Here is a 25,007-nt window from a genome sequence, read left to right as displayed (position 1 = left end):
CTCTCTTCACGCATGCGCCTCGGAGGCTTCCCGAGTCCTGAACAGGGTGAGGAGGCAGCAACCGGCAGCTGCTGCTGTGTCAGAAAATAATGATACATGAGGAAAAATAAACGCACTGATTATAATAAACAAGTAGGGGCAATAAACACGTAGGGCGGGCATATTTGGGCGTGTATTAATAGTGGCCACAGGGGAGAGGGGGTAATTAATGGCCCTGAGGTAACTACCCCACAAACACCTTTGTATGTAAACGTGATAAATAAGTATCTGAAAGTGTATAGAGGGCATGGGGGTGCACACAACCACACACAAAATGGCGCCATACCTTAACTATATAAATGCTACTATATATACACACAATGATACACTAATATTAACTATAGAACACACATATTCAATGTGTTTATTATAGACACACCTACTTCATATAATAGAAACACATAATATATTAGATACACAACTTTAATATACACACATTTCATATATTACACTATACTACTATACACACATATATTACACATTTAATACACTATACACATAAATATATCATATATTTAAAACACTGTACTACTATACACACATATATATTACACATATTTAATACACTATACACATATATATCATATATTTAATACACTACACACACATATATATTACACATATTTAATACACTATACTGCTATACACACATATATCACACATATGTAATACACTTTGCTACTATACACATATATATATTACACATATTTAATACACTGTACTACTATACACATATATATCACATATTTAATACACTATACACACATATATATTACACATATTTAATACAATATACCATACACACATTCCATATATTACACACACATAGCATACTACTACGCACAGATGTCATATATTACACATATCTAATACAATATAGTATACACACACTTCATATATTACACATATCTGATACAATATACTATACACACACTTCATATATTACACATATCTGATACAACATACTATACACACATTTCATAATATTACACATGTAACACAGAGTTGCTATAAAGCTGAGTTTAGGTCCAGAAGATAAATTCTCCAATAGTTTGAGGTTAATTGGTGTGAAGTAATTGTGGTAACAGTGAGATACAGTTTATCTATAATATATATATATATATATATATATATATATATATATTATAGTGGGGCTTAACAAAAACACCATTTACTAATAGATAACGTTATAGGATCATATATTATATATATATATTATATGTGTGTATGGTGCCAAGGTAAGTTATTAAGCTATCTCTAGTAAGTTTGCTGATAATGAGTAATAATAATGAGTTCTTGGCTCTAGTAACTGTGATCATGCACCGACTTGTTACACTGAGCTGGGGTGGCTAATACTGTGCCAATCACTTTGTAACCTGTTTTGGAACCCACTCAGGTAGTGGACACAGGGGGCTGCCACCCGGGTAAGGGTGGAGGGGGGCTACTGGAGATACATTGTAACAGAGAGAGAAGAAGAGTGGGCGGGGCTTGGCTAGAGGGACACGATAAAAAGAGAGGATGAGAGCCTCACACCCAGGAAGTGCTTTCCCAAAATGACTAGAAGAAGAATAAGAGGCAGCAGGTACAGCGGCCAGAGGTAGCCCCAGCTCCAAGGTAATATGCCCCCCCCTGGCTGGGGTTAACCCCTTAATAGCCAGGCACCTTGCCAAGAGCCACTGCCTCCTGTTCTAAGAGAGGATGGGGAGCCGCTTATCCCACACGTACTCGCACTTCCAAGATCATTTAACTTTGTCATTAGGATCTATATCTAAATTCTGCCAATACATTTATCAAATATATATATATATTTATATAGCCACATATTGGCTTCTTAAATGATTACATTTATTATTTTTCGTATAGCTGATCCCATTTAAAGTGTAGTTCTCGTGGAATAGATCACGCTGGGCTGAGCTACTGCCCTTCAGGGGTCTTGATGAGTAAGGTGGGGGGGATGGGGGAGGAAGAATAAGTAGTTAGGGCAGAATGCAATGGCGAAAGTTTCTCTTTGTAGCTTTATTTCTCTGGTCTTGTTTGGTCATAGTGATACAATGTTATAATCTCTTATACTTTGTGTATTGTTTGTATTCAATAACAAACATTGGAAGTACTGCATATATATTGTGCTTATTTCTAATATAATATACATTTTAGCTATTTAGGTATGTATATTAAACAACGATGTGTGTGTGTAATATATAATAAATATAAAATATATATATTATTGGCTCGGCTCCCACTGAGACCTTGCTGTCCAGCAGTAATGGGGGTTCTTCTGTGTCCTTTGGAAGAGCAACAGGAAGCCACCATCACTGTAAGCAGACTTTTAGTGGCGTCTGTAATTACTAGGTGATTATGCAAGTGTTGGAGTCTTCTTCAAGGATGAATGAAATGGCTGATTAACCCGGTGAGGGCTCTGGTTATTGTGGCTTATTTTCTCTCTCTCTAATATGGCTTGTTTTGCCCCAGATCCCCCCTACTCCCTGGCTGAGGAAGGTATGGGGGGTGGTAGTTACTTGGCTTTATTTAATGACCTTGAAGTATTCAGTTTGTCATCAAGTAGGAAGCAGCTTCTCAGTGTATAAAAGTAAAGAGAAAAAGAAAAAGGAAGTGTCATGCACACAGAAGCCAGATCTAGAAAAACAGATCCTCCCGCAGCTGCTCCTAAAAGATTCCTCACTAGCTTTATTTTTTTGTTATTTGATATTATTTTTTTTTTTATTTTTTTTTTATTATTTTTTTTATTTGGATTGATCTAGACCGGCAACTGTTGAGGGTATAATGCAAGCTACATTATTGTAACCGGGACAATGCTGACTAATGGATCCATACTGCAGGATAGTGAGTTATTGGTTTTTTTGTGTTTCCCCAAGATGCCTAAATTCTAAGCTTTCTGGTGCCATCATATAATGTGATTTAGAACCCGGGTCACTCGTTTTCCTGCCACCCACCCTGAACCTGCTCCTTTATATAGTATCCCACATGTTTCAGAACCATGTGAATTCATTCTTCTCCCTCCAGGACCTCTTGGCAGCGAATGGGTTAAAATATATCCCCCCTTAATGCAGGCAAGTGTGTGCAGCAGGAATCGGTTACACTCTTCTGCAATATGTCTGCCAGGCTTGCTATCTAATACCTCCAGAGGACATGCACAGCATCGGGCTGCCTTCTTTCACATAGTGTGTGCTGGCCTGCATTCATACATCCAGCCAGATCAATCACACAATCAAACAGACTTTTTGTGTGTTTTGGGTGGTGTTGGTGGGTGGGGGTCGTTTTGTGTTTTGTAGCTGCTGTTTTCTCCAAGACTTGTTCTTACTTCTGTTAGGACTCAGGAGTAGAGGCCCATTTGACTCTAAAATACTTAAAACACTTTATTTAAAGGGAAAAATGAGTTCTGCTAGTAAACAATGGGGAGTCATACAATATAAAGTGATCCAATTATGTAGCAAAAAAACACAGGATTAGCCCAAGGGAGGGGGGTAGATTGCACTGATATTTAACAGTTGGCAAATAGTTGCCTAAAACACATGATAGAGACATTTGCCTCTTACAGTACAAAGAGTAATATACTGAGAAAAGTCTCTCCAAATTCTTTATTACCATTTATAATAATATATATAATATATATATATATAATAATAGCATATTCCTTTCAGAAGTACATTTTAGGAAATTCAGCAGCCAATGTGCGACCCTTAGACTCCTGATTCTGTTTTGCAATCTCCATGAGGACTATGGGGGTTTTCTTATCTGCTGTGATGTGGATTGCACCTTCTATGGAGACTTTGCCTATTTGCAATTCTATAGCGTGTTTTTTTTTTTGGCCCTTTTGTAAGGCACTGACACACACCTTGGCTTTATATAAAATAGCAGCAGTGAGATGACTGCTATAGCTCTTTATGATTGTATTTCGTATAGTGATACTGTTACGCGGGCAGCTGATTGCTTCTGTGTCCTGGTGTTTGGAAGGGTGTTGGTATAGTCTCTCCTTCCCCAAATGTTTTGGATGTTTGGTATTTCCTGTCCTTACTTCCTTGTTAATTCTTCCACTACTTTGTCTTGAAGTTTAATGTTGTAATAATGTGGGTTAGTAACTGTATCTACCTTTTTAGATTGACCTTTTCATCATAAGCCTCTGAAATATGTTGCTTGGGCCATTTCTTAAGACTCATTGATCATGGGTTCCACAAAGATTGCCTTAAAATTGAGATGTTTTTGAAGCTAGTTTTCAGCTTAAAATACAACGTGTGTATGTAACACTTTTCTACCCTTTTATTCTTTTAGTGATGGACCTTTTGGGTTTCCCATGACGATGCGCAAATTCAGTCCTATTTACATCTGAAGGAAACGTGTGCATTGTTCAGGGGTTCTTCTCTCATCCATTATAACAAAGGATACATACCAATGTCTTCACAGAATTGACAAATGAAGAATTGACAGCTAATCTTCTCTGGAAGGAAACTACGAGCAGTACTTGAGATCTACAGTGGCATTCACATGTATGTGTCTTTAATTGCCCACAGCTTTCCTTATGTTCCTAAGGAACTTCTAACTAAAAAGTTGGCCCGCAGCACTGGAATTCTAAATCTGGCAGCAACCATGCCGGTTCAATCAATTTCCGATGGTTCTGATGTCTTGGGTACTGGCTTTAATTCCCAAATGGAAAGTTCTCATTCATCATTGGCACTCCAGCCTGCAAACACCCTTTCCAATGCAGCATTGCATGAAAAATGTTTAATGCAGACAGAGGGGGACATGCTGTTCGATTGCATGTTTTGTGACAAAACCTATACCTTTCATGAAGAACTTGGGAAACATGTCTTGGTCCAACACAGGCCAATACTGTGTGAGCCAGCCGTTCTTCGTGTGGAGGCAGAGTACCTCAGTCCCCAAGATAAACGCAGGAAAAGTGGAGAGCTTTCAACGAACGATGAACTTGATGAAGCTGAACATAGACTAGGCTTTGACTGCGAAGTATGCGGCCAGACCTTTAATGATTCTTCAGATGTGGAAGGTCACATGAAGAAGCACAAAGATTCGTTCACGTACTCTTGTGATATCTGTGGACGGAGATTCAAGGAGTCGTGGTTTCTGAAGAACCACAAGAGAACACACAGTACAAAGTCTGGAGGCAAAAACAAGCAACTGATAATCAGCGAGATGCCTATGACCATTAATGAAGTGGTATTGGAGCAAGTGGACAAAAATGTCCTGTGTCCTTACAAGCTGTGTGTGGTTTGTGGATTCTTTTTCCCCAATAAAGAATGCTTAATGGAGCACAGTAAGATACACCTTAAGGAATCTACCTCATCCGAAAATGGCTTAAATGAGCTGCCACCTCCAACAAATAATTCTGTACAATCTGAGGCTAGCGAAAATGCAAAAGGAGATGCTTCAAAAGAAGCCTTAATGAGGATGTTAAACTTACAACCTAGATCTGCAGGACCAAAGAACGCTGAAACATCTAGAAGATGGATTGGGGCCTTAGATCCATTCAACACCTACCAAGCCTGGCAACTGGCTACCAAAGGTAAAATTGCACTTGCCCATGGTAGAGTTAAAGAACCTTCGCATGAAGTAAACTTTCATATAGATCCATGTTCGGACAAGGACAAACCCAGTAAACTTTGGAAAACGGGAAAGGTTAGTCGTGCTGGAAGCACCCATCAGACCAAGAGTGAGGTCTGCGAAGGACACACGACTTCCCAGGATGGCCAACATGTACATCTGCAAAACGAAGCCAACGACGTGCCTTACGTAGACGACAAAGACAGGCCAACGTTTTGTGACGATTGTGGGAAAACGTTCAAGACCTACCACCAGCTTGTGTTACATTCACGAGCGCACAGAAAAGAGAGGAGCGATTCCGAATGTTCCGCGATGAGCGGGGAAGTCCTCTTGCCTAAGGTGGCCTCGCCGGATATCGCCAGCAGTTTGGAAGACGCTGATGCTATGAAAATGCACGATGATTCCGAGGATGGGTCAGAAGATCCTGGAGGCGATCCTACACAGATTGGTAAGAGATTAAGCCTTGAGTAATCACCACTGAAGTTATAATTAGTTTATATAGATGTGGGCTGTTCCTTCTGACCTTTAAATTAAACTGGGCTATCATGTTTCTACAATTGTTAAAATAATCCTGTTTTGTTGGGTACTTCTGCCCTCTAGTGGTAGACTTGTGTGTATACAATTTTTATTTTTACTTTTGTGTTCTTGCATGTCTAAAATTGTACCTTCCTTTTGCTCAGACAGGGTACAGGTGACTTATCTCTTATACTGCTTTTTCTTTCAGATGATAAAAATGAAGACGATCTAGAAAGGGGGAAAGCAAAAGGCCTCTCTGTATCTCGGAACTGCAGTTATTGTGGAAAGAGTTTCCGCTCAAATTATTACCTCAATATTCATCTCAGGACTCACACAGGTAAATAAGCAATACAGACGTGGCGGCCCCGTTCTTATTTAAATTAAATACCAAACCCAAACGGATGGGGGTTTTATTGGTTTTGCCGCAGCAACTCCTTTTGAAGATGTTATTTTGGTAACGCCTCTTAGTTGTCAATCCTTGCAACAGATAGTAAGTAGGAGTATTACCAACACACTGTCCCAATAATATTTTGGTTTTTTAATATATAGATTGGGGGTTTAAAAGCTTTTTAGGATAATAAGTGTATTCTCTTGCAGGTGAAAAGCCATACAAATGTCAGTTGTGTGACTATGCCGCAGCACAGAAGACCTCGTTAAGATACCATCTGGAGAGACATCATAAATTTAAACCAGGAGATTCCAACGCCATGGTGAAAAGCATCAGCAAAACCGTACAACTCGCTCAACAATCTGGCGAACATGCGTCTCTTACTTCCAACCTAACAGAAACAAAACCTCTGAAAAAGCTTGAGGCAAACTCTAAAGAGGAGAGCCCACCATTAAAACCGAAACGTGTTTCTTCTTCGCGTAACAAGTTTGTGACCGCAGCTCAGTCTCCAGAAACCGAAGAAGCCGTCGTTGATGGATACCCAATCTTTCCAAACGACTCCAATGTGAAAGAGCTACCTCCTTCCCAATCTGTGACCAAAGACAATGTGCCTGTTGATATGGAAGTTGACCGAGAAAGCCATACCACCATGGATGAAAGCTTTGCCGAGCAGGGTCATTTTGAAATCACTCCTATGCTGGCCGAGGAGTTGGTCCTATTAAACTTGTGTTTAAAATCGGATAATGGCCTTTCAGCACCTCTGGATACCAATGCCTTGCTTTTTAAGACCTGCCCTTATTGTACTTTCAAAACCTTGCACCCAGAAGTGCTGGAAATTCATCAGAAATTGACTCACAAACCTAATCTTGCCGAGAAGAATGGCGGCAAACTCAAATCTGTGCTGAATGCCATTAAAAAGAGGCGTACCGGCTGCCCTCCTGCACTTAACGGAATGGACATTTCTCCTGCACCTTGCAGTGGTCTTAAAGCCAAAGCTCCTCTAACGCAACCAAAAACCCTCAACAATGAAAAGGTGAAACGGGCGGCTTTTTTGCCTGCGAAAGCCGTGCCCTTGGATCAAGAGAATGCAATGCTTGCACATAAACACAATGGGGCTTTGCTGAACAATTACACGTACGTGCAACCTGACTTACAAGGAATTTCTCACCTGCTTGAAAGGATGCAACCGCCTGAACCAAGTAGGGCTTCTTGGAATGCGCCAACTACCAGCAGGGGGAATTCTACCGCTGCAACTACAGAATACGCCTATCAGACATCCCAGGCCTGGCCTGGCGCTCAGAATCTGTTTGCCAGACCCCTGAACTCAAATCACGAGCCGTGCCCAAAGAAGGCCAAGTTCAATATTACGACAAAGGATGACATGTTCAAAAAACCGCTTCCACTTGGGCATACTGGGATGTTTCCACAAGATATGGCAGCGGCAACTGGAAGCTCATTGCTACCTAACAAGGGCTATAACACCTGTGAAGCTGGTTCTTCAAAAGCAATGAAGCCTCCTGCCCAAAGCACTGCTAGATTTGCATGCGTTAATCCGGGATCTACCTCCGCCACCGACGGTAAGCCACAGAAATGCACCAATACACTCATTTATGCTTTTTTATTGAATAAAAACGACCATTAAGCTCAGTCTGTAGAATGTCTCGTGTGCATACCTTTCCAAATTTTATTGTTTAACTCTGTTTTTACTACCTCTAGGAAGAAGTCCACCATACCGTCGTGTATCCAAGAGAAGCTTGACACCAAATGATAAACGGGTGTGAAGGATACCCTTTGTTTAAAAAGGGTAAGCAATGATTTGCTGTTCTTTGAGCCACTGTAGCGTGAGTGAGTGTGGGATCGAGTATTGTATAAAAGAGAAGTGGAGCGATTCTATCCAGCTGCGAGAGCCTGTCTCCAAAAGAAAGAGTTTGTAAACTTTGCCCTGGCTTTCTGAAAATAACAATTGTGCAAAGCGCATGGATGGAGGTCATTCTAACAATCATATTGACCCGTTCCAACCCCGCAGGACTCAAAGAACTCATGTGGACGATCACACAAGCTCTTCATCTGAACATACCTGTGAAACCTGCTATTACCTGGAAACACTAAAATGAATTTCTGTTATATGCAAAATTGTATAAAATTGCTAAAAAACTACAGTCGACTTTTGTTTATTTTTATTGTACGGTATGTATATATGCATAGCTTGAGAGATATATTTTCTTTTCTGGAAATGACCAAACATCAGGGGAACAAAATATTTTTATACATTTGTAGCCCTGGCTTTATTTACACTTTTTTTTTTTTTTTTATATTTATCTATATATTTTTTTTAATTTTTTTTACTTTTTTTTTTTTTTTTTTTTTTTTTTTTTTTGTAAAGGGAATTGGAATCAGAATTAATTTTTCATTCCCTGTTTGGGCGAAGTTGTACCTGAATGTAAGAATAAAATGTGAATTTGGATGTAAATGTGAAATGATTATGCGCTGCCGCCCCAGCTGGAATTATTGTATGTAACGGTGCGTGCGTATAGCTAGATCTATTTATCTCAGGTATGTCCTGTAAAGTAAAACCTGCAGGTTTAATTTTGTAAATGGTGGAAAAGTTACATTTTCAAGAATACCCCAGTCCATTAGAACCCCCCCCCATGTTAATATTTTGCCAATCAATGATTTCCTTTTAATACATCAAATTCTTCAAAGAGGCGACTGTTCAATAGAGAAAAACATCTTGGGTTCTGTGTAGTCTTAAGACCCCACATGTATTTGGGGTTCTGTCCAACCGCAGCTCCAACTGAAAGTTTGTCTATTTAGTATTTTTTTTTTTCTTTAAGTAGGAACAAACTTTCTCTATCTAACGGCTACATTTGGGACGTATTTTCTTTTTCTCTTTACGCTTTAGTATCAATTTGTTGCGTTGCTCTTCTGAACTTGTTGAAACAAAACTAATCTGCCCTTTTTCCACTTTGTCACATTATGGAGAGAATTTGATTTATTTAATAGGTGTCGGCATTACATTTTTCTGGCGTACATCCAAAGCTTCCCTCCCTAAATTGAAACTTTTGATCTGCTGTTGGTAAACCGACATATACTGATTGTCTGTCAATATAACCCCCTTTTTATGGTTTTGCACTTTTTTTTTTTTTTGAAAAGTACTTTTACAATTTTCAGGACGTAGCTTTTGCACCTTTTTAAAATACCAGCAAAAACGAGCCCATTTAGGTCTTTCAGTATTAATTATACAGGTACTACTGATTATCCCCCTCCCTTATATTGACACCTTCATGTTTTATTTATTTCATTCCATTTTGTTCATTTCAGTTACAAATCACGTATATTTATTGTGTATTCCATTATGCATATTGATTTGTAAAATGTGTTCATTGTGCTGTGTACATTTTTCCCCCCCTTTCTTTCATCTTCCAGAACACAGGAATGTTAATATGTTTAAAAATAAAAGTCATAAAAAATGGCTTGTCTTGTTAAATCCATTATCAGACTAGTGAATGCTTTAAAATGTGCCCATTAACTTTAGCATCCAAACCACTGTATCGCCATACAATCTACCTTCCAGCAGAGGTGGTAGAGGCTAATACAGCGAGGGCATTTAAGCATGCATGGGATAGACGTACGGCTCCTGAATCTAAGACGAGACCAACGACTGATTAAGGTTTGAGTCTTTGCAGCAGGAAAAACGGCAGACTAGATGGGGGCCGAATGGGGCCAATCTGCCAGCTAATTCTATATTTTGAACACCGCTCCTGATCTACAATTCTGAATGTCCCCTGATTATCTAGCCAGGCTATTTAATATAACAAAAAAAAAAACCAATTACAATAAGTTTTAGATATATTTTATTGACCCATGCATACAAATAAACATTTAAAATCAAATCCCACATTTGTTTATAAAATGCTAATGGATATACCAGATAGAAAAATAAACTTTATTTCAGCACAAAAGTTTAAATTGAGGTTCTATAGTTTTGTATTGTAGACAATAGGAACGAGAAAAAAAAAACCACTGGTTCCTGACCAGATTTCACCTTCCAGGAACAAAACCGAATCTTGGCCCATGTTTATAAAACAAAAAATGTTTAATCAGTGCAAAAATAAGTGACATTGCTCACCTGCAAAGTCCCACCTTAGTAAATAAGTCTGGCATATGAATTGTGGGATTGAGATCATGCTTATAGAGAAATTGTAACCAATGAATTATAGAAAGGGAAAAAAAACCCAAACCTTTTAATCTTGCACATAAAACCTATGCAGAACAGCGCCAAAATGTGTCAAATGCCAGGATTTCTGGGTATGAAAGTGATTAAAACAAACCTGCCAGTGTCGGGATATACAGAAATATATATATTTGACCTATACAGTACCCAGGCATGCTGTGGGCAAGCGCGGTGGGAGCGTGCGCGGTGCGCTGTGGGCGTGTGTGCTGTGAGTGTGTACAGTGTGCTGTGAGTGTGTGAGGTGGGCGTGGGCGTGTGCGCTGTAAGTCGGCGTGGTGTGCTGTGAGTGCGTGTGCTGCGGGGGTGTGCTGTAAGTGTGCGCAGTGTCCTGTGGGCGTGTGTGCTGTGAGTGTGTACGGTGTGCTCTGGGGGCGTGTGCTGCGGGGGGTGTGCGGTGGGCGTGTGCTGTAAGTGTGCGCGGTGTGCTGTGGGCGTGTGCTGTAAGTGTGCGCGGTGTGCTGTAAGTGTGCGCGGTGTGCTGTAAGTGTGCGCGGTGTGCTGTGGGCATGTGCGCTGTGGGCGTGCTGTAAGTGTGTGCGGTGTGCTGTGGGCGTGTGTGGTGCGGGGTGTGCTGTAAGTGTGTGCGGTGTGCTGCGGGGGTGTGCGGTTTGCTGTGAGTGTGTGCGGTGGGAGCGTGCGCGCTGTGCTGTGAGTGTGTGCGGTGTGCTCTGGGGGCGTGTGCTGTAAGTGTGGGTGTGTGCTGCGGGGGTGTGCTGTAAGTGGGCGCGGTGTGCTGTGGGCATGTGCTGCGGGGCTGTGCTGTAAGTGGGCGCGGTGTGCTGTGGGTGTGTGCGCTGTAAGTGTGTGCGGTGTGCTCTGGGGGCGTGTGCTGTAAGTGGGCGCGGTGTGCTGTAAGTGTGTGCTGCGGGGCTGTGCTGTAAGTGTGTGCGGTGTGCTGTGAGTGTGTGAGTGCGTGTGCTGCGGGGGTGTGCTGTGGGCGTGTGTGCGGTGGGAGCGTGCGTGGTGTGCTGTGAGTGTGTGCGGTGTGCTCTGGGGGCGTGTGCTGTAAGTGTGTGCGGTGTGCTGTGGGCGTGCACCGGCCGGATATACAGAGCACTGAAGGCTCCCGACGTTTTGAAAGGCAACACCTAACGCTTTGCCGTTTAATCGCACGTCACATGGCCACGTGACACATTGAAGTAACGCGAGTATGAATTTAGATCCGTGTTCATTTTTATTTGGCCCCCGTGTAACAGATCCCAAGGCGCGTAGCCAACAGAAAGAAAATGTGCCGTCAGCCCATCTGGCGTTTAAGAAAGGCTTCCACCACTAAAAATGTCAACAAAAAATATTAAAAGTACAAATAAAAAAAATCTCCAACGTCATGGAAACGGCTCTATAGCACAAGATTTTCACCTTACTGAAAATAATTCCCTTTAACTGTTGAGCCGACTGACCAGCCCTGGCTGGGTTTCAAGAAGAAGAGGCAGATCCCCTCCTATCCTAGGCCGCAAGATGCTTAGTTATACTGTAGGGGGGTCTACAAAACCACACAGAAGTTATCACAACAGTACAGACCCCCCAAAAAACATGGATACAATCTCCTTTATGTCATAAAACATTATTTCTGTTTGCAGTGAGGTTGTGGATGGTAGCTGTACCAGAGCAGACGTAACACTGCCCCTAGTGGACCGAGTCCGTATTACACCTCACTAAATCAAGTACTTATCTGCAGACGGACACGCTGGGAAGGTAAAAACCAACGCATCACTTCCATCTTAATGTGTGACATAAACCGACACGTAGAGCGCATGCACGACCGAGCCAGACTCGCAAGTCCTTCCAGACGCACGCAGGGACCCAGAGACAGAAGTGGAGGATATCTGTATCTGGCGCCGGCCCCCGCTCATGGCTTCTTGCCATAATTTGGTCCTTCCTTCACCATCTCAACGAAAACAAAGGTTGCAACCGAGGTCTATCCCATCATAAAGAGACTTTTAGGCTTCTGGAATATACACGCTTTACAGTTTCGATGTACAGCTGGGTGATTTGTATCAGTTAATTGGGTTTCCACAAGGATGAAGTCATTCTACTTGGAACTTAATGTTCTATTAAAGGAACCCAGGACACAGATTATAAATATATGACCCCCCCCCAAAAAAAAACGATGGAACGCTTTTCTGATATTCAGCTACAGCCAAGTTAATGTAACAAATACAACCACTGACAACAAAATGATAGATTCCTCGGTGTGTGTGATATATATATTATATACAAACACCTACTGAGATGGGATACTATTCAGTAACAATACAGCTGGGATTTAACCCCTCGTGCAGACTCCTCACACTGAAAGTCATCAAACTCCCCATCGTTTACTGGGAAGCCTTGCAGGGATCCTACGACCGGATCGCCACCTTTGTAAAAGCTCTCTGCAAAGCCTTCTTCGGAGTTTAATAGCATCTGGCTCCACGCGGACGTGTCCAGCTTTCCGGCGGTTCCTCCGTACTGCTCTGGAAGAATGTCCTTTGGTATATTTTCATGGAGGGAGTTTAAGTCCGAGCCGTGGAGGAAGAACTGGAAGCATAAGAACATAACGCAGGGGGGCTGAGAAGACAGGCGGTGGGGGAAGGTTCATTCCTACACAGCATTCATTCATACACTTCCGCATGCAGACAGTAATGTGCAAAATGTGGCTCTTGGGCAAACTTTCAAAAATCGGTCTTATCACTATAGCAACCACAGTAATGTTCCTGCTCTGCAGATGGTTCTTTTGATCGCTATGGTGATAAAACCACGTTTGCACCAGTTTTTATACATATCCCTACTGTCTCTGTGTAAACCTTCTCGATGTCGGCCAGAGCTAAACAACAAATCAGGTTGCCTATGAAGTCAAAACATATTCAGAAATTATTTAGCACATATAACTAGGTGATATGTTTCGTTCGTGACGAAGTATAACAGCTAAATTTAAATTTAATGCAGTTTATCCCATTGGCCGAGGCAAATCTTGAAATCGAAATAATATGGAATCCGTAATTTGGTAAATTAACACAAACAATATATGTTTTTTTAATGAAGAATTAAATTCTGATTTTTTTCTCAGACGTGACGGGTCTCATTATGATGTCGAAGTTCATACAAAAACCAGATTATACTGAATACCGAACATAAATCAATACCATAAGAAACCAAAAATCTTACCCTCTTTACTATTTTCTCCTTCAGAAACGGCTTCAGGATAGCAAAAATACCTTTAAATATTCTCGGTTCATTTATTACATTGACAGCCTTTATCCTGATGGGGAAACCATCCTATTTCACAAGAAAAAAAAAAAAAAAAAAAAATTAACATCAGGTTTCCGGAAACCAGAAAGAAATGTGTGCTCGAGAATAGAGCTGCAACTAACGATTATTTTAATAATCGATTAGTTGGCCGATTATTTTTTCGATTAATCGGATAAAAAAAAATGCAATTTCTTTTTAAATTTAAAATAATGTAATAAAAAGCTTACAATTTACACTTTCATCTCTTTATCGCAATGGCCTCTCTCTATTCACCTTCTTACTTTACTGACATAATAATAAAAGCTACAAGATCCCAAACACGGTGTTTCTCAAACTAGGTTTTAATACAAAGTTATTAGTAAATATTAATTCATATGTTAACTATTTTTCATATTTAATAAAAACGATGAGAAAAAAGCCTTGTTTATATTTTATTTTATTTACCAAACTGCCCCCAGTTATGCACATCTGACCCCCAGCTTGCCACTCTGCCCCATATATGCCTTATACCTCCTATATGCCGGAGATTCCACTGTGCCCCCTGATATGCCACTGTGCCCCCTGATATGCCACTGTGCCCCCGATATGCCTTATACTCCTTATATGCCAGTGATATGCAACTGAGCCCCCTGAAATACCTTTTACCCCCAGATATGTCTTATGCCCCCCTGATATGCCTTATACCCACTATATGCCATTGTGCCCCCTGATATGCCTTATAACTTCCAATATGCCACTTGTCCCCATTTATGCCTTATACCTCCCTATATGCCACTGTGCACCCTGATATGCCACTCCGCCCCCCATAAATGCCCGTACCACCCTGAAATTTATTATACTCACTGATTCACCACTCTGCCTCCCCAGATATGCCATTCTGAAATTCATTATACCCCCCTATACACCACTCTAACTCCCCCAGATATGCCACTCTGCCTCCCTGAAATTCATTAAACACCCATACACCACTATAACTCACCCATACACCACTCTGCCTCTCCCCCCCCTCTGCCTCCTCCCCCTCCCATACACCACTCTGCCTCTCTCCCCCCATACACCACTCTGCCCCCCCTCCCATACACCACTCTCCCTCCTCCCATACACCACTCTGCCTCCCCCCTCCCATACACCACTCTGCCTCCCCCCTCCCATACACCACTCTGCCTCTCTCCCTCCTCCCCCCTCCCATACACCACTCTGCCTCTCTCCCTCCTCCCCCCTCCCATACACCACTCTGCCTCTCTCCCTTCCCCCCTCCCATACACCACTCTGCCTCTCTCCCCCCCTCCCATACACCACTCTGCCTCTCTCCCCCCTCCCATACACCACTCTGCCTCCCCCCCCCTCCCATACACCACTCTGCCTCTCTCCCTCTCCCCCCTCCCATACACCACTCTGCCTCTCTCCCCCCCCCCCTCCCATACACCACTCTGCCTCTCTCCCCCTCCCATACACCACTCTGCCTCCTGTCAGCAACGGAGGTTCACAAGACACCAGGGAGTCGGGTAGAGAGGCAGAGTGGTGTATGGGAGGGGGGAGGAGGCAGATTGGTGTATGTGAGGGTGGCTCCCACCAATCTGCATCCTCTCCCCTCCCATACGCCACTCTGCCTCTCTCCCGACTCCCTGGTGTTTTGTGAACCTCCATTGCTGACAGGCACTTTCACCGGAGCCGGTAGGAGCTATGCAGATCTATTGTACTTCGGCACTGAAGTGCAGCGGCAGTGAAGGGGAGTAACGGAGGCTGTCTGCGCACATCGCGCAGACCCCCACCAGCTAACAGAGAGGATGATCCTCTGCAGGAGACCTCGATTCTCTGTCAGCCGGTGGGGGTCTGCACAATGTACACAGACAGCCTCCGTTACTCCCCTTCACGTCCAGCGGAAGTGGAGGGGAGAGGCGGAAGTTGTCTGTGCGCATCGCACGGACACCCACCGGCTGACAGTGAGGGGAATCCAGGTCCCCTGCAGCGTTGCGGGGGATCTGGATTCTAGTGTTATAATCCGATCTCTGTTTGAGGTCGGATTATATAAGGAGAGGAGTTTTTCAGAGCATTTGCTCAGAAAAAAACCTCTTTTTATAATCGATAAAAATCGATTCGACTAATTGATAATGAAAACCGTCAACGATTTTCATTATCGATTTTATCGATTAGTTGTTGCAGCCCTACTCGAGAACTAACATAGACTGGTTGGGGCCGTTACTATTTTAGACACAGGAAGAGGACCTTGCGAGCCCTGGACAAAGGTTCTGGCTACCTCTATTTACCCAAAGAGTCTCCATCAAGTAGAGTAAAATGTATATACCATATTGTCCTGATTATATGCTGCACCTTTTGCCCCCAAATTTAAAGAATTGTGGTTTAGATATTTAGGATGGTGAGCAGTGCGTTTTTACCTCTCCTTTAGTGTCTCAGAGGCAGCTTCGCTTCTTCTCTTGGTTCTTGTTCTTCTGTCTTCGTCCACTTCTCCCTCATTTCCATTATCCAAGTACTTCCTCGAAAGGGCGGAGCCTCTGCACACATTGGAGGAACGTGGAACCCTTTTGCGGAAGTGCTCCAAGAGGCCAGAATATTGCAGATTCACAGACAAAGAGAAGAGTTTCTGCGCCTCTCGTTCTACACAAACCTGTGTGCATTGTTCTTCCCTCTTGGGAGTACTTCCGCAAAAGGGCGGAGCCACAGGGCGCACCACGGAGACAGCCGCTCCCCAACTTCTCCAATCGGGGGAGAGGGTGTGCGCGAAGGCTCCACCCTTTTGAGGAAGCGCTCCGAGAGGCCTGGTCAGCGGAGATGATACAAGGGTTTTCCAAAAACGAAGGGAGAACAAGAAAACGAAGCAAGAGAAGAAGCTGAGACGCGGGAAAGGAGATATGGACAAGGAATCAGTCGGCAGAAAAGTTAGGGAGACATTGAGAGAGCATGAGAAAGGGTGAGTGAGGAAATCCTGTTCTACCTTTCTACAAATGTGTATTTTTTGAAAAATACATTTTCTTTAAAATGGCGCAAGTGCGGCCTATGATCAGGACAATACGGCGTACACCCCCCCCCCAAAGACCTGGCAACTACAAGCAGAAAGATGTTAGAAGGTAGGTTTATGCCAGGACTTTAGCTCATGACCCACCACCGTTACAAAAATCGAAGAAATCCAAGTTTTCCATACCTGAAGAATTCCAATAACTTTTTTGGCAATAAACGGTCCAAAATGAGATGCTTGCGACAAGCCAACCTGATTATAATCTGCAAGGATTACAATCCCATTAACCTGAGTTTCCTCGGACTCGATTAATTTTTCCAAAGAGAGGTACATGGCACGGATATTCTCAGTAATTGGGTAGTCCCTGGGGTTCCACTGACCTGATATTAAAGAATACTAGATGTCAACAGTAAAAAGACAATAACTTAAAAAAAAAACAAAACAAAAAAAACATAATAAGGACAAAGTTTGACAGAGAATCATATAACTGAGCTGTTTTCATAAAATAATTATTAAATTTTGCATAAACTACCTCATCTAAAAGCAATTAATCTGGTTTTCCCCGCAGAGAACCATTGGCATCACTTTTTAATCATTGTCATTGGGTTTGCAGGTGACATGAAACTACCTGTATTTTTTTACAATTATGGCGATATATTGCGAGGATTGGGGAAAATAAAAATATTGTATTTTCATGGACTAAGATTTCATGGTGATTTAAAGTTTTAAGCCTTTTTATCAAGACATAACTAAAACAGATAAAGAGGTCGGTACTTCTAAAAGGATGATTCCTTACTTACCCTTAAATTACATAAAATAGGTAATTTTATATAAACTTCCGTATTGAAAAACATACAACTATATAAAAAGGAAACCAAAACATCAGTACACGTTCCTTCCGCCCTATGACTTGTAGTGGTTACAAAGAGTTGCCTACCAGGGCGAACGCAAACAATGCGACGGCCTTCTCTATCTGTCTGCGGAAGGACGGTTAAAAACCCAGCGTCCAGCACGGGCTTGACGGCCGACGGCCTCAGGTCGTTAAAAACCTCGGGCCAGCTTTTCCGGCAGCTGTAATAATTCACCAGGAGCTGCAGCGCCCGGTCGTAATCAAATTTTCTCGCTCTCAGGAAGCGTAGAAGGAATGAATCATCGACGCGGGTCCTTAAGTTGGGGTAGTCCTTCCATACCATGTCCCTCAGAGCTTGGACATCACGTAGTCTCCATTCTGGCTTCTCTTGAAGTTCTTCTCTGGCTTTGAGAAGCAGCTCAGGGGTCAAAGTGCAGACGTAGCTGTGCCGGGGAGCGGAGTTTTCATCCAATGGAGAAGACACAGATGAACTTGCTACTGATGTCTCATTGTCTTCTGCCATTGAGCAAAGGACAGCTATCAAAAAAAATAAAGAAAAGAATAATGTCACCACTGATGACACACATTATGATTAACCCCCCCCCCCGTGCAGGAATCCAGAGAAAATAGAAATAAAAGATTAAAAAATTAAAATAAATTGTAAAGAAGTTAAAAGTTAAAAGTATGAAATGCGATTTTCAGTCCGGGGGGGGGGGGGGACACCACAGCGTATGTGATGCTTTTAACTTCTTTACAATTTATTTTTGTTACTTCAATCATTAATGACTATATAACGAGCAGAAGGATGAGGTCATAATCTGCTGCATAGGTAAAGACGAAATCAGGAAACTTCGCAGAAACACAAAGCAGCGGTTACAGCGAAAGACACTTCCTGTGCTGCAGGATGCAGGATATCACGCGTGCGATACAACCGTCTATCCCAGTAAATACATTCACCAAGGAGCACGAGCCATCCAATAACATCATTCCTGTAGCTGAAATATTTATACGCATTCAGACACACATATATTTATACAAACATACATATACATTATATATATATATACCATATTATATACACACACATTATAAATATACACACATCCATACACATTATCCACACGCATATTCTACACGTTATCCATACACATATTATTCACCTTATCCATACACATGTATTATACACATATACATACCAATATAGATACACACATATGATACATATACACACCCAGCCATATATAGGGGGCCAGGTGCCCATACAGACCTCCTGCTGGCTGTCACTCGCACCCGGGCCGCACACTCCCTGCTGACAGAACCTGTCCAGCTGTCACTGCACCACATACGCAGACCAAACCACCTCACCTGCAACAAAGGCGGGGGGTGTGCCGGCCGCTGCCGCGGGGACCGCTCTGTCCTACAGCATTGGCTGGAAAGGGTCACCTCTGCGAACACCCCCAGCCCTGTGGCCCTTCCTGCCCAGGCTTCACCTGCGCGTAGATCCGATTGGTCCCCGTCGGTCACGTGCTCGCGCTCCCGATTACCACCCACCTGGATGACGATGCTTGGCAAAAAAAAAAAACAAGCTGATGATGTGCGAAGGGGACGCGCTTGGTGCACGTCAGTGTGCGTGCGCGCGCCCCGCATTACATGTGCTGATGCTGAGAAAGGCCACCAGAGGGCGCTCCATCCATAGGCATACATTACAGGAGACAGTCCTTGTCTGCGAGACAAGTCTCCCTGCCTCTCTATTATACCGTTCTATTTTTAGGCCCTCCGAATGGCTGAAATAATACTGCATGCAATAGTTGCCAACAGTCCTGATTGTGGTTTGGGAGTTTATCACAGGTCTCCAGCTTTGCGCAATGTGACCTTTCCTGCAAAACTGGCATTGCGTATGTACAAAAGGGGTCCCACAAAAGGGGTCCCACCATGTGTTACAGGATTGCTTACTATTTGTCCCCTGAGCCATGACGTATGCACCATTTATTCCAAGGAGTCCGCCTTGACTGAGTCAGATCAAGGAAGTCAATGGATCATAAAAATCAACAGTCACGTGACTCACCAAGTCAAAAGGGCCATGATCCCCTGAGCCACCTGCCCACCCTCAAACACCAACCTAAGAACAAAATAACTTGATTGAAACCTGAGATATACGCCTCACATTAACCATGTCCATGATACAAGCCACTGGCTGAGTGCACAGACAGAAGAGGTTGGGGTCCCTCATTAAGCCAGGTTGGGGTTGGCATGAAGGTGCCCAAGGTTGGCCCATAACAAGTGAGAAGACCAGGCCAGGGGGTACGTGACTCGCTTTGATGTAGCATCATGCACCACTCATGAAATGCAGCAGCGCTATGGTGTAACCCTCCAACTCATCAAGTTCTTCTCTCTTTCGCATGCCCGTAGTGCCCAGTTTGAGCATTCCACGTGCACAGTTGGCAGTGGACCTGCAAACCAAGAGCCAAGTCACAGCCAGCAATTTGTACACAATTCCCACCAACGAGAACTGCCCTTGATCCTGACTAAATCTGGACTACTGGCATCTATGACTTCATTCGGGAATCAAACCCGTGTTGAGGAAGTGATGTCACTGACGCAGAAACCCCTCGGACCTTCGGTTTGATCCCCCTTTGGCATCAATGTTCTCGATACGACTTTTTGGCACACAGAAGGGTATGACGCAGAAAGACGGTCCTGTGATTTGTTAAAGATCTAACCTCATGCCGGTTAATATTTATTTTATCCCAACGCTGTCAGAAAACTAAAGGAATATTCTCTCGGTCAATAATTTATCGACACCCAAGTCTCTGAATCAGCACAATAACCGCGGCACAACATGTCCTCGTGTCGCTAATACATCGGCTTCACGCCGAGTGAATAAAATGCCACATATTTGGTTTGGTGACAAAAAGGACATGTCTTGTGTAGCCAGCGTTCCTTGTGCAAATCGACAAAAGTGTCACCTTTTCTGCCCAAAAATAAATATTTGTAAAATTAGAAGATGGCGGTAATGCTTGTGTAGCCGTGGTTGGCTCCATTAGAATGTACGTGGAAAGCAGTATGTTGTCTCCAGAGACCGTGGGGTGAATCTCGGAGGACCAGGCTCTCATCCCCGTGGGTTATTAGGCCGTTAGCCGATTTGGTGAGTTCCCCCCCGAAGCTGAGTTTCTGGGTTCATCTGGCCCCTGAATACAAATTTTTACTCTTTGGCCAAAGATCAAGACAGTTGGGGTACTATCTATATCATGAATTAGGGTTTGGGGTTGAAATTTAAGGTGAGGAAGAGCAAAGCTATCTTGTAGGATGGGGCATGTGCGGATATGCTGCACATGTTGCATGCAACACCTACCAAGTGTCCCGGTTTCATCCCCAACATTTCCAGAGACTAAAAATGGCCATTTTTGTTTTAAGGGGGTGGTTAGAGACATGGCTCAGGGCGGAAGTTTACAGAGTTTCCAATGCCGATTCAGCGAATGCTGCAGACGGGAGGTCCGACCCCCCCGACCTCTTGCACGGCAACTGCAACCTATTGATTTTAATGGGAACACTTTCCTGCCACCGATGTACGTTGGAGTAAAATATTGTATTTTATTTACCCCGTTTAATTTATAAAGCCATTTCCTGCTGTTTCTATACACATTACCGGGGCTTTTAGGGCTGGAGAACCCTGCGATACCCTCATACCCAGCAAACATTCTGAGCTCCTAGAAAAGAGGGGCATCAGGGGAGGAAAGAGGGGCATCGGGGGGAGGAAAGAGGGACATAATGGGATTGGCGCTCATAGAGCTTGCCGCTGTCTGCATGCGCAGTGGTTTATCATTTCTTAATACGTGGTATTAGATATCTCTGGTGGATTGTGGTAATTATCCTTGACATGGTTGCACGTCCTGGCACTCGCTGCTGTATCAGCACTGCCACGTTGTAACTTCTTTCTTCAGCAACGACCCACAATGCAGTTTTTACGACCGCTTGCATGTCCGATGGCTGTTTATAACACGCTATACGGGCTATTAACAGATATTCCCTGCAGGCTGTAAAGATAAAATGGCTGTTTTTCTTCTTACACGATGCAGAAGGACCTTCGGCTGCGTCTGCTGTTTATTTAAACGCCCACACAATCTAATATCTAGATTAACTCCGTCCAATTCATCGCTCCAGAGCCAGGGTTTTATTGTGAAGATAGCAAAAGACTAGAAGCATTGAGGAGACCGCCGGCGGGCCGTTCCGAGCCCAGCTTTATGTATCGTCTTGGAAACCAGTTGGGTTTGCGACTCAAGAACTGGAGTCGGACACCCCTAAGAAGAGAGCGAGGGGATGTGATGGAAACATCTAAATATTTAAAGGGATTTTAAGTACAGGAGAGACATTTATTTCAAAGGAGGAGAAATGTTAGAACAAGAGACCATAATCTAAAAATAGAGGGTTGGAGGCTTCGGTGGAATGGAAGTTTGTAGATACTGGAACAGCGTCCCAGTAGAAGTTGAAGGGGTTAATATAATAAGGAAATTTAAACATGCATTGGGTGGGGGTATGGTTATCTGAATCTAAGAAGAGACCAACGACCATGGCAGAAGCTCGGTGGGGTTGGCCCTTCACAATGTATAGTGAAGTCAACTCTCCTGCATGGAAGAAGCAGATAAGACCTGTTCGCCCCCCAGTCCAGTCTGGCCATATTTCTTGCTTAAAAGAATCAAACCTTAATCAGTCGTTGGTCTCGTCTTAGATTCAGGAGCCGTATGTCTATCCCACGCATGTTTAATACCCTCACTGTATTACCCTCTACCTCTTCTGCGATATTATTATATATATTATAATATATTATTATATAAAATATATTATAATATATTATTATATATAATATATGATATATTTATATAATATTATATAGTAAATGTACAGATGTTTCAGTGCTTAGAACCCTTAACGTGTCGCTATCCACGTAGCCCAAGAGTAGAGAACATGACACACACACGCATGTTAAAAAAAAACATTGTATTTAATTACTTCTAACAAACCGTATTAGCCGCGCGTTCGTAATTTTCCCCATTCAAAGATGGCTCCTACCAAAAATTATGAAAATACGCATACAACGTACAAATATTTAGCTTTCACCAATACGTCCGACAAAAAACAGATTTGCAAAAATGAGAAATTTTCTTACAAAAAGCAGTTAATCATTTTGGTAAAATTTTGTTTGATTCGCAATAATAAATCAGTGTTATTTACAACAATAATTTACAAAATGTATTCATTGGAAAAAAAATAAATTACAGGAAATATTAAGTTTCTATTTACATGCGCATCATACGCGGCGTTTATATCATGGCAGTGGTATACACTTTCCTCTTGTTTGGATAATACCAGTAGCTGAAAGAAAGTGGATTTCATTTACAGACACAGAATAACATCAACCTATCGGTGCCTGAGTTTCCGTCACATGACGATTAAGTGTCCTTGGGGAAAAAAAATAGGAACGAGGAAGCATTTTATTTCTGAGAAGGGTTCGGTGCCTCCAGCGATACTGGGAATGATGTCAACAAAGTAGGTAGAACATAACCTTGAAGAGATGATGTCATCCCAAATGTAATACTCAATGATCAGGAATCCAAACCAATGGAACCTCATTGAGGGTTTGGTGGTATCTGTAGGAGCTTTCATCAGATGCTCCAATGAGTTTAGGTAGATTGATGATTATATGGTGAGGACCTGAAGAAGGAGCTGACATGGAGCTAGAACGGGACAAAATAATTAGACTCCCAGCAGAAACAAGGACTGAAGATCAGACGTTTAACTATGGACCCTGATCTAAGAAAAGTCAACGTCTCTATGGCATCTTTAGGTAGAAATGCAAGCGCCTACACCAAAAAAGCTGGAGTTGGTTGGATCTCTCAATGACTATGGCTGTCCCATGAATTCATTAAAAATGAATCTACAATGTGCCCAGATTATTAAAATCATCGAAAACAATATGGAGCAAATACAGAAAGCGGATGCCCTTCTGCCACGGTAATGAGCTTAACCTCTTCATTCCGGTACTATGTCAGTGTCACATGTTAATACATATCTGAGATGTCGATGAACAGAGAAGTGAAAAGTAAATTTACCCAAATACATTGCGGCACATTGATAGTTCTAATACACATTGCACAATTTACGTTTACCCCGAATATCATTTACAAATTGAGCATAGGATTGAGCATAGGCGTTGACTCCGCAGGCGCAGCTTTAATAACATAAAGTCTCTTTGTATGGATTTGCAGCAATTGAAAGAAATGCTAATGATGTCATCGTAACGGAAATTTTGACGCCAGAGGCTCTGCATTACTCATTGCAAGATCTTGGGGACGCATTTTTTTCCTTAATATCCTTGGCTTTGGGGGAAGCTTGCTTCATGTACATTGGAAAGGTTTCTTTGGGTTTTCCAAGCTACCTCTTCAAGGCACCGCGTACAGTTGGACGGATAACGCTGTGGGGCTTTCTTGTAGCTGCTACGAACATGGCCGCATTCAAGCCAAGTATGGTGATCTTTGTCCTAATATTGCCTCCTCTGTGTACTAAAAGCGAAGGTTCATGAGAAGGTCCATCGGTCCACCAAGTGCATCTAAAAATCAGTCTTTAGGACTTTAGCAGACAGATACGGCAGGCTCGTCCTTCAAAACTATCATTTGTGGAAAATAAATCATCATTTCAAATCAGTGTTTCAGCAGTTCTCCACGATCGTAGCGTCAAGAACGGTCGCCGACCAGGTGGAACCCAAGAGATCTTCAATTTCCAGGCCCATGTCCTCATGGGACGTTCCACCTGCCCACATCTCCTCTACTACATAATCACTACTTAATCTGAAGTCACATCGAAAAATATTTAAATATTACGAGGCAACTTAGAAGCAAAGTCTTCAAAAACAAAAAAAGTAGAAAAAAAAATCCAAAAATATTACTTCAGCTTAAAAAAAAATATCACTTATAGTAAGAGCGAATGAACCCTTTGCTGTCCAATGAAACCTATTTCTGGATGATGTATAAAATATATACACACAACCCTCACATTGCAAACGTAAAAAAGGAAATTAAAGGGTTTCTTTTCCTGTTACGCTTCACACGGCTATAAATTAAATAGTCCCTTCATTTTTTTAATGGTATATTTAGCCACGGCAGTGAGTCTGTTATTATATATAGTCTACTGTTTTGGGGTTTTTTTGTTAGTG

General features: G+C 42.6%; 2 protein-coding genes across 2 annotated transcripts; one reads left to right on the top strand and one right to left on the bottom strand.

The window, feature by feature from the left end:
• Positions 1-1,550: 1,550 nt before the first annotated feature.
• On the top strand, positions 1,551-8,429 carry ZNF217 (zinc finger protein 217). Its single transcript, XM_053452891.1, has 5 exons — positions 1,551-1,653; positions 4,327-6,058; positions 6,335-6,463; positions 6,724-8,091; positions 8,231-8,429. The coding sequence occupies exons 2-5, from the start codon at positions 4,540-4,542 to the stop codon at positions 8,293-8,295; spliced, it is 3,081 nt and encodes a 1,026-aa protein (XP_053308866.1). The 5' UTR covers positions 1,551-1,653; positions 4,327-4,539; the 3' UTR covers positions 8,296-8,429.
• Positions 8,430-12,937: 4,508 nt separating this feature from the next.
• On the bottom strand, positions 12,938-19,286 carry TTPAL (alpha tocopherol transfer protein like). The gene is made up of 5 exons (XM_053452894.1): positions 19,068-19,286; positions 17,888-18,337; positions 17,137-17,330; positions 13,893-14,003; positions 12,938-13,265 (listed from the first exon to the last, which is right to left on the bottom strand). Exons 2-5 carry the CDS (start codon positions 18,321-18,323, stop codon positions 12,990-12,992), a joined length of 1,017 nt encoding a protein of 338 aa, XP_053308869.1. The 5' UTR covers positions 18,324-18,337; positions 19,068-19,286; the 3' UTR covers positions 12,938-12,989.
• Positions 19,287-25,007: the final 5,721 nt, after the last annotated feature.

Source organism: Spea bombifrons, chromosome 13, assembly GCF_027358695.1.
Source record: "Spea bombifrons isolate aSpeBom1 chromosome 13, aSpeBom1.2.pri, whole genome shotgun sequence".
NCBI lineage: Eukaryota > Metazoa > Chordata > Amphibia > Anura > Pelobatidae > Spea > Spea bombifrons.
Note: the sequence above shows the minus strand (reverse complement) of the source record. Positions and strands in the feature narration are given on the sequence as shown.

What these genes read in the sequence shown, in the direction of transcription:
- TTPAL (XM_053452894.1), bottom strand. Translation starts at nt 18,323, where the DNA reads ATGGCAGAAGACAATGAGACATCAGTAGCAAGTTCATCTGTGTCTTCT. An exon ending in AAGTTATTGGAATTCTTCAG is followed by an intron (nt 14,004 to 17,136) that starts GTATGGAAAACT and finishes CTTGTGAAATAG; the next exon opens with GATGGTTTCCCCATCAGGAT. An exon ending in AGGAGAAAATAGTAAAGAGG is followed by an intron (nt 13,266 to 13,892) that starts GTAAGATTTTTG and finishes TTATGCTTCCAG; the next exon opens with TTCTTCCTCCACGGCTCGGA.
- ZNF217 (XM_053452891.1), top strand. Translation starts at nt 4,540, where the DNA reads ATGTATGTGTCTTTAATTGCCCACAGCTTTCCTTATGTTCCTAAGGAA. An exon ending in TCATCTCAGGACTCACACAG is followed by an intron (nt 6,464 to 6,723) that starts GTAAATAAGCAA and finishes ATTCTCTTGCAG; the next exon opens with GTGAAAAGCCATACAAATGT. An exon ending in ATCTACCTCCGCCACCGACG is followed by an intron (nt 8,092 to 8,230) that starts GTAAGCCACAGA and finishes TACTACCTCTAG; the next exon opens with GAAGAAGTCCACCATACCGT.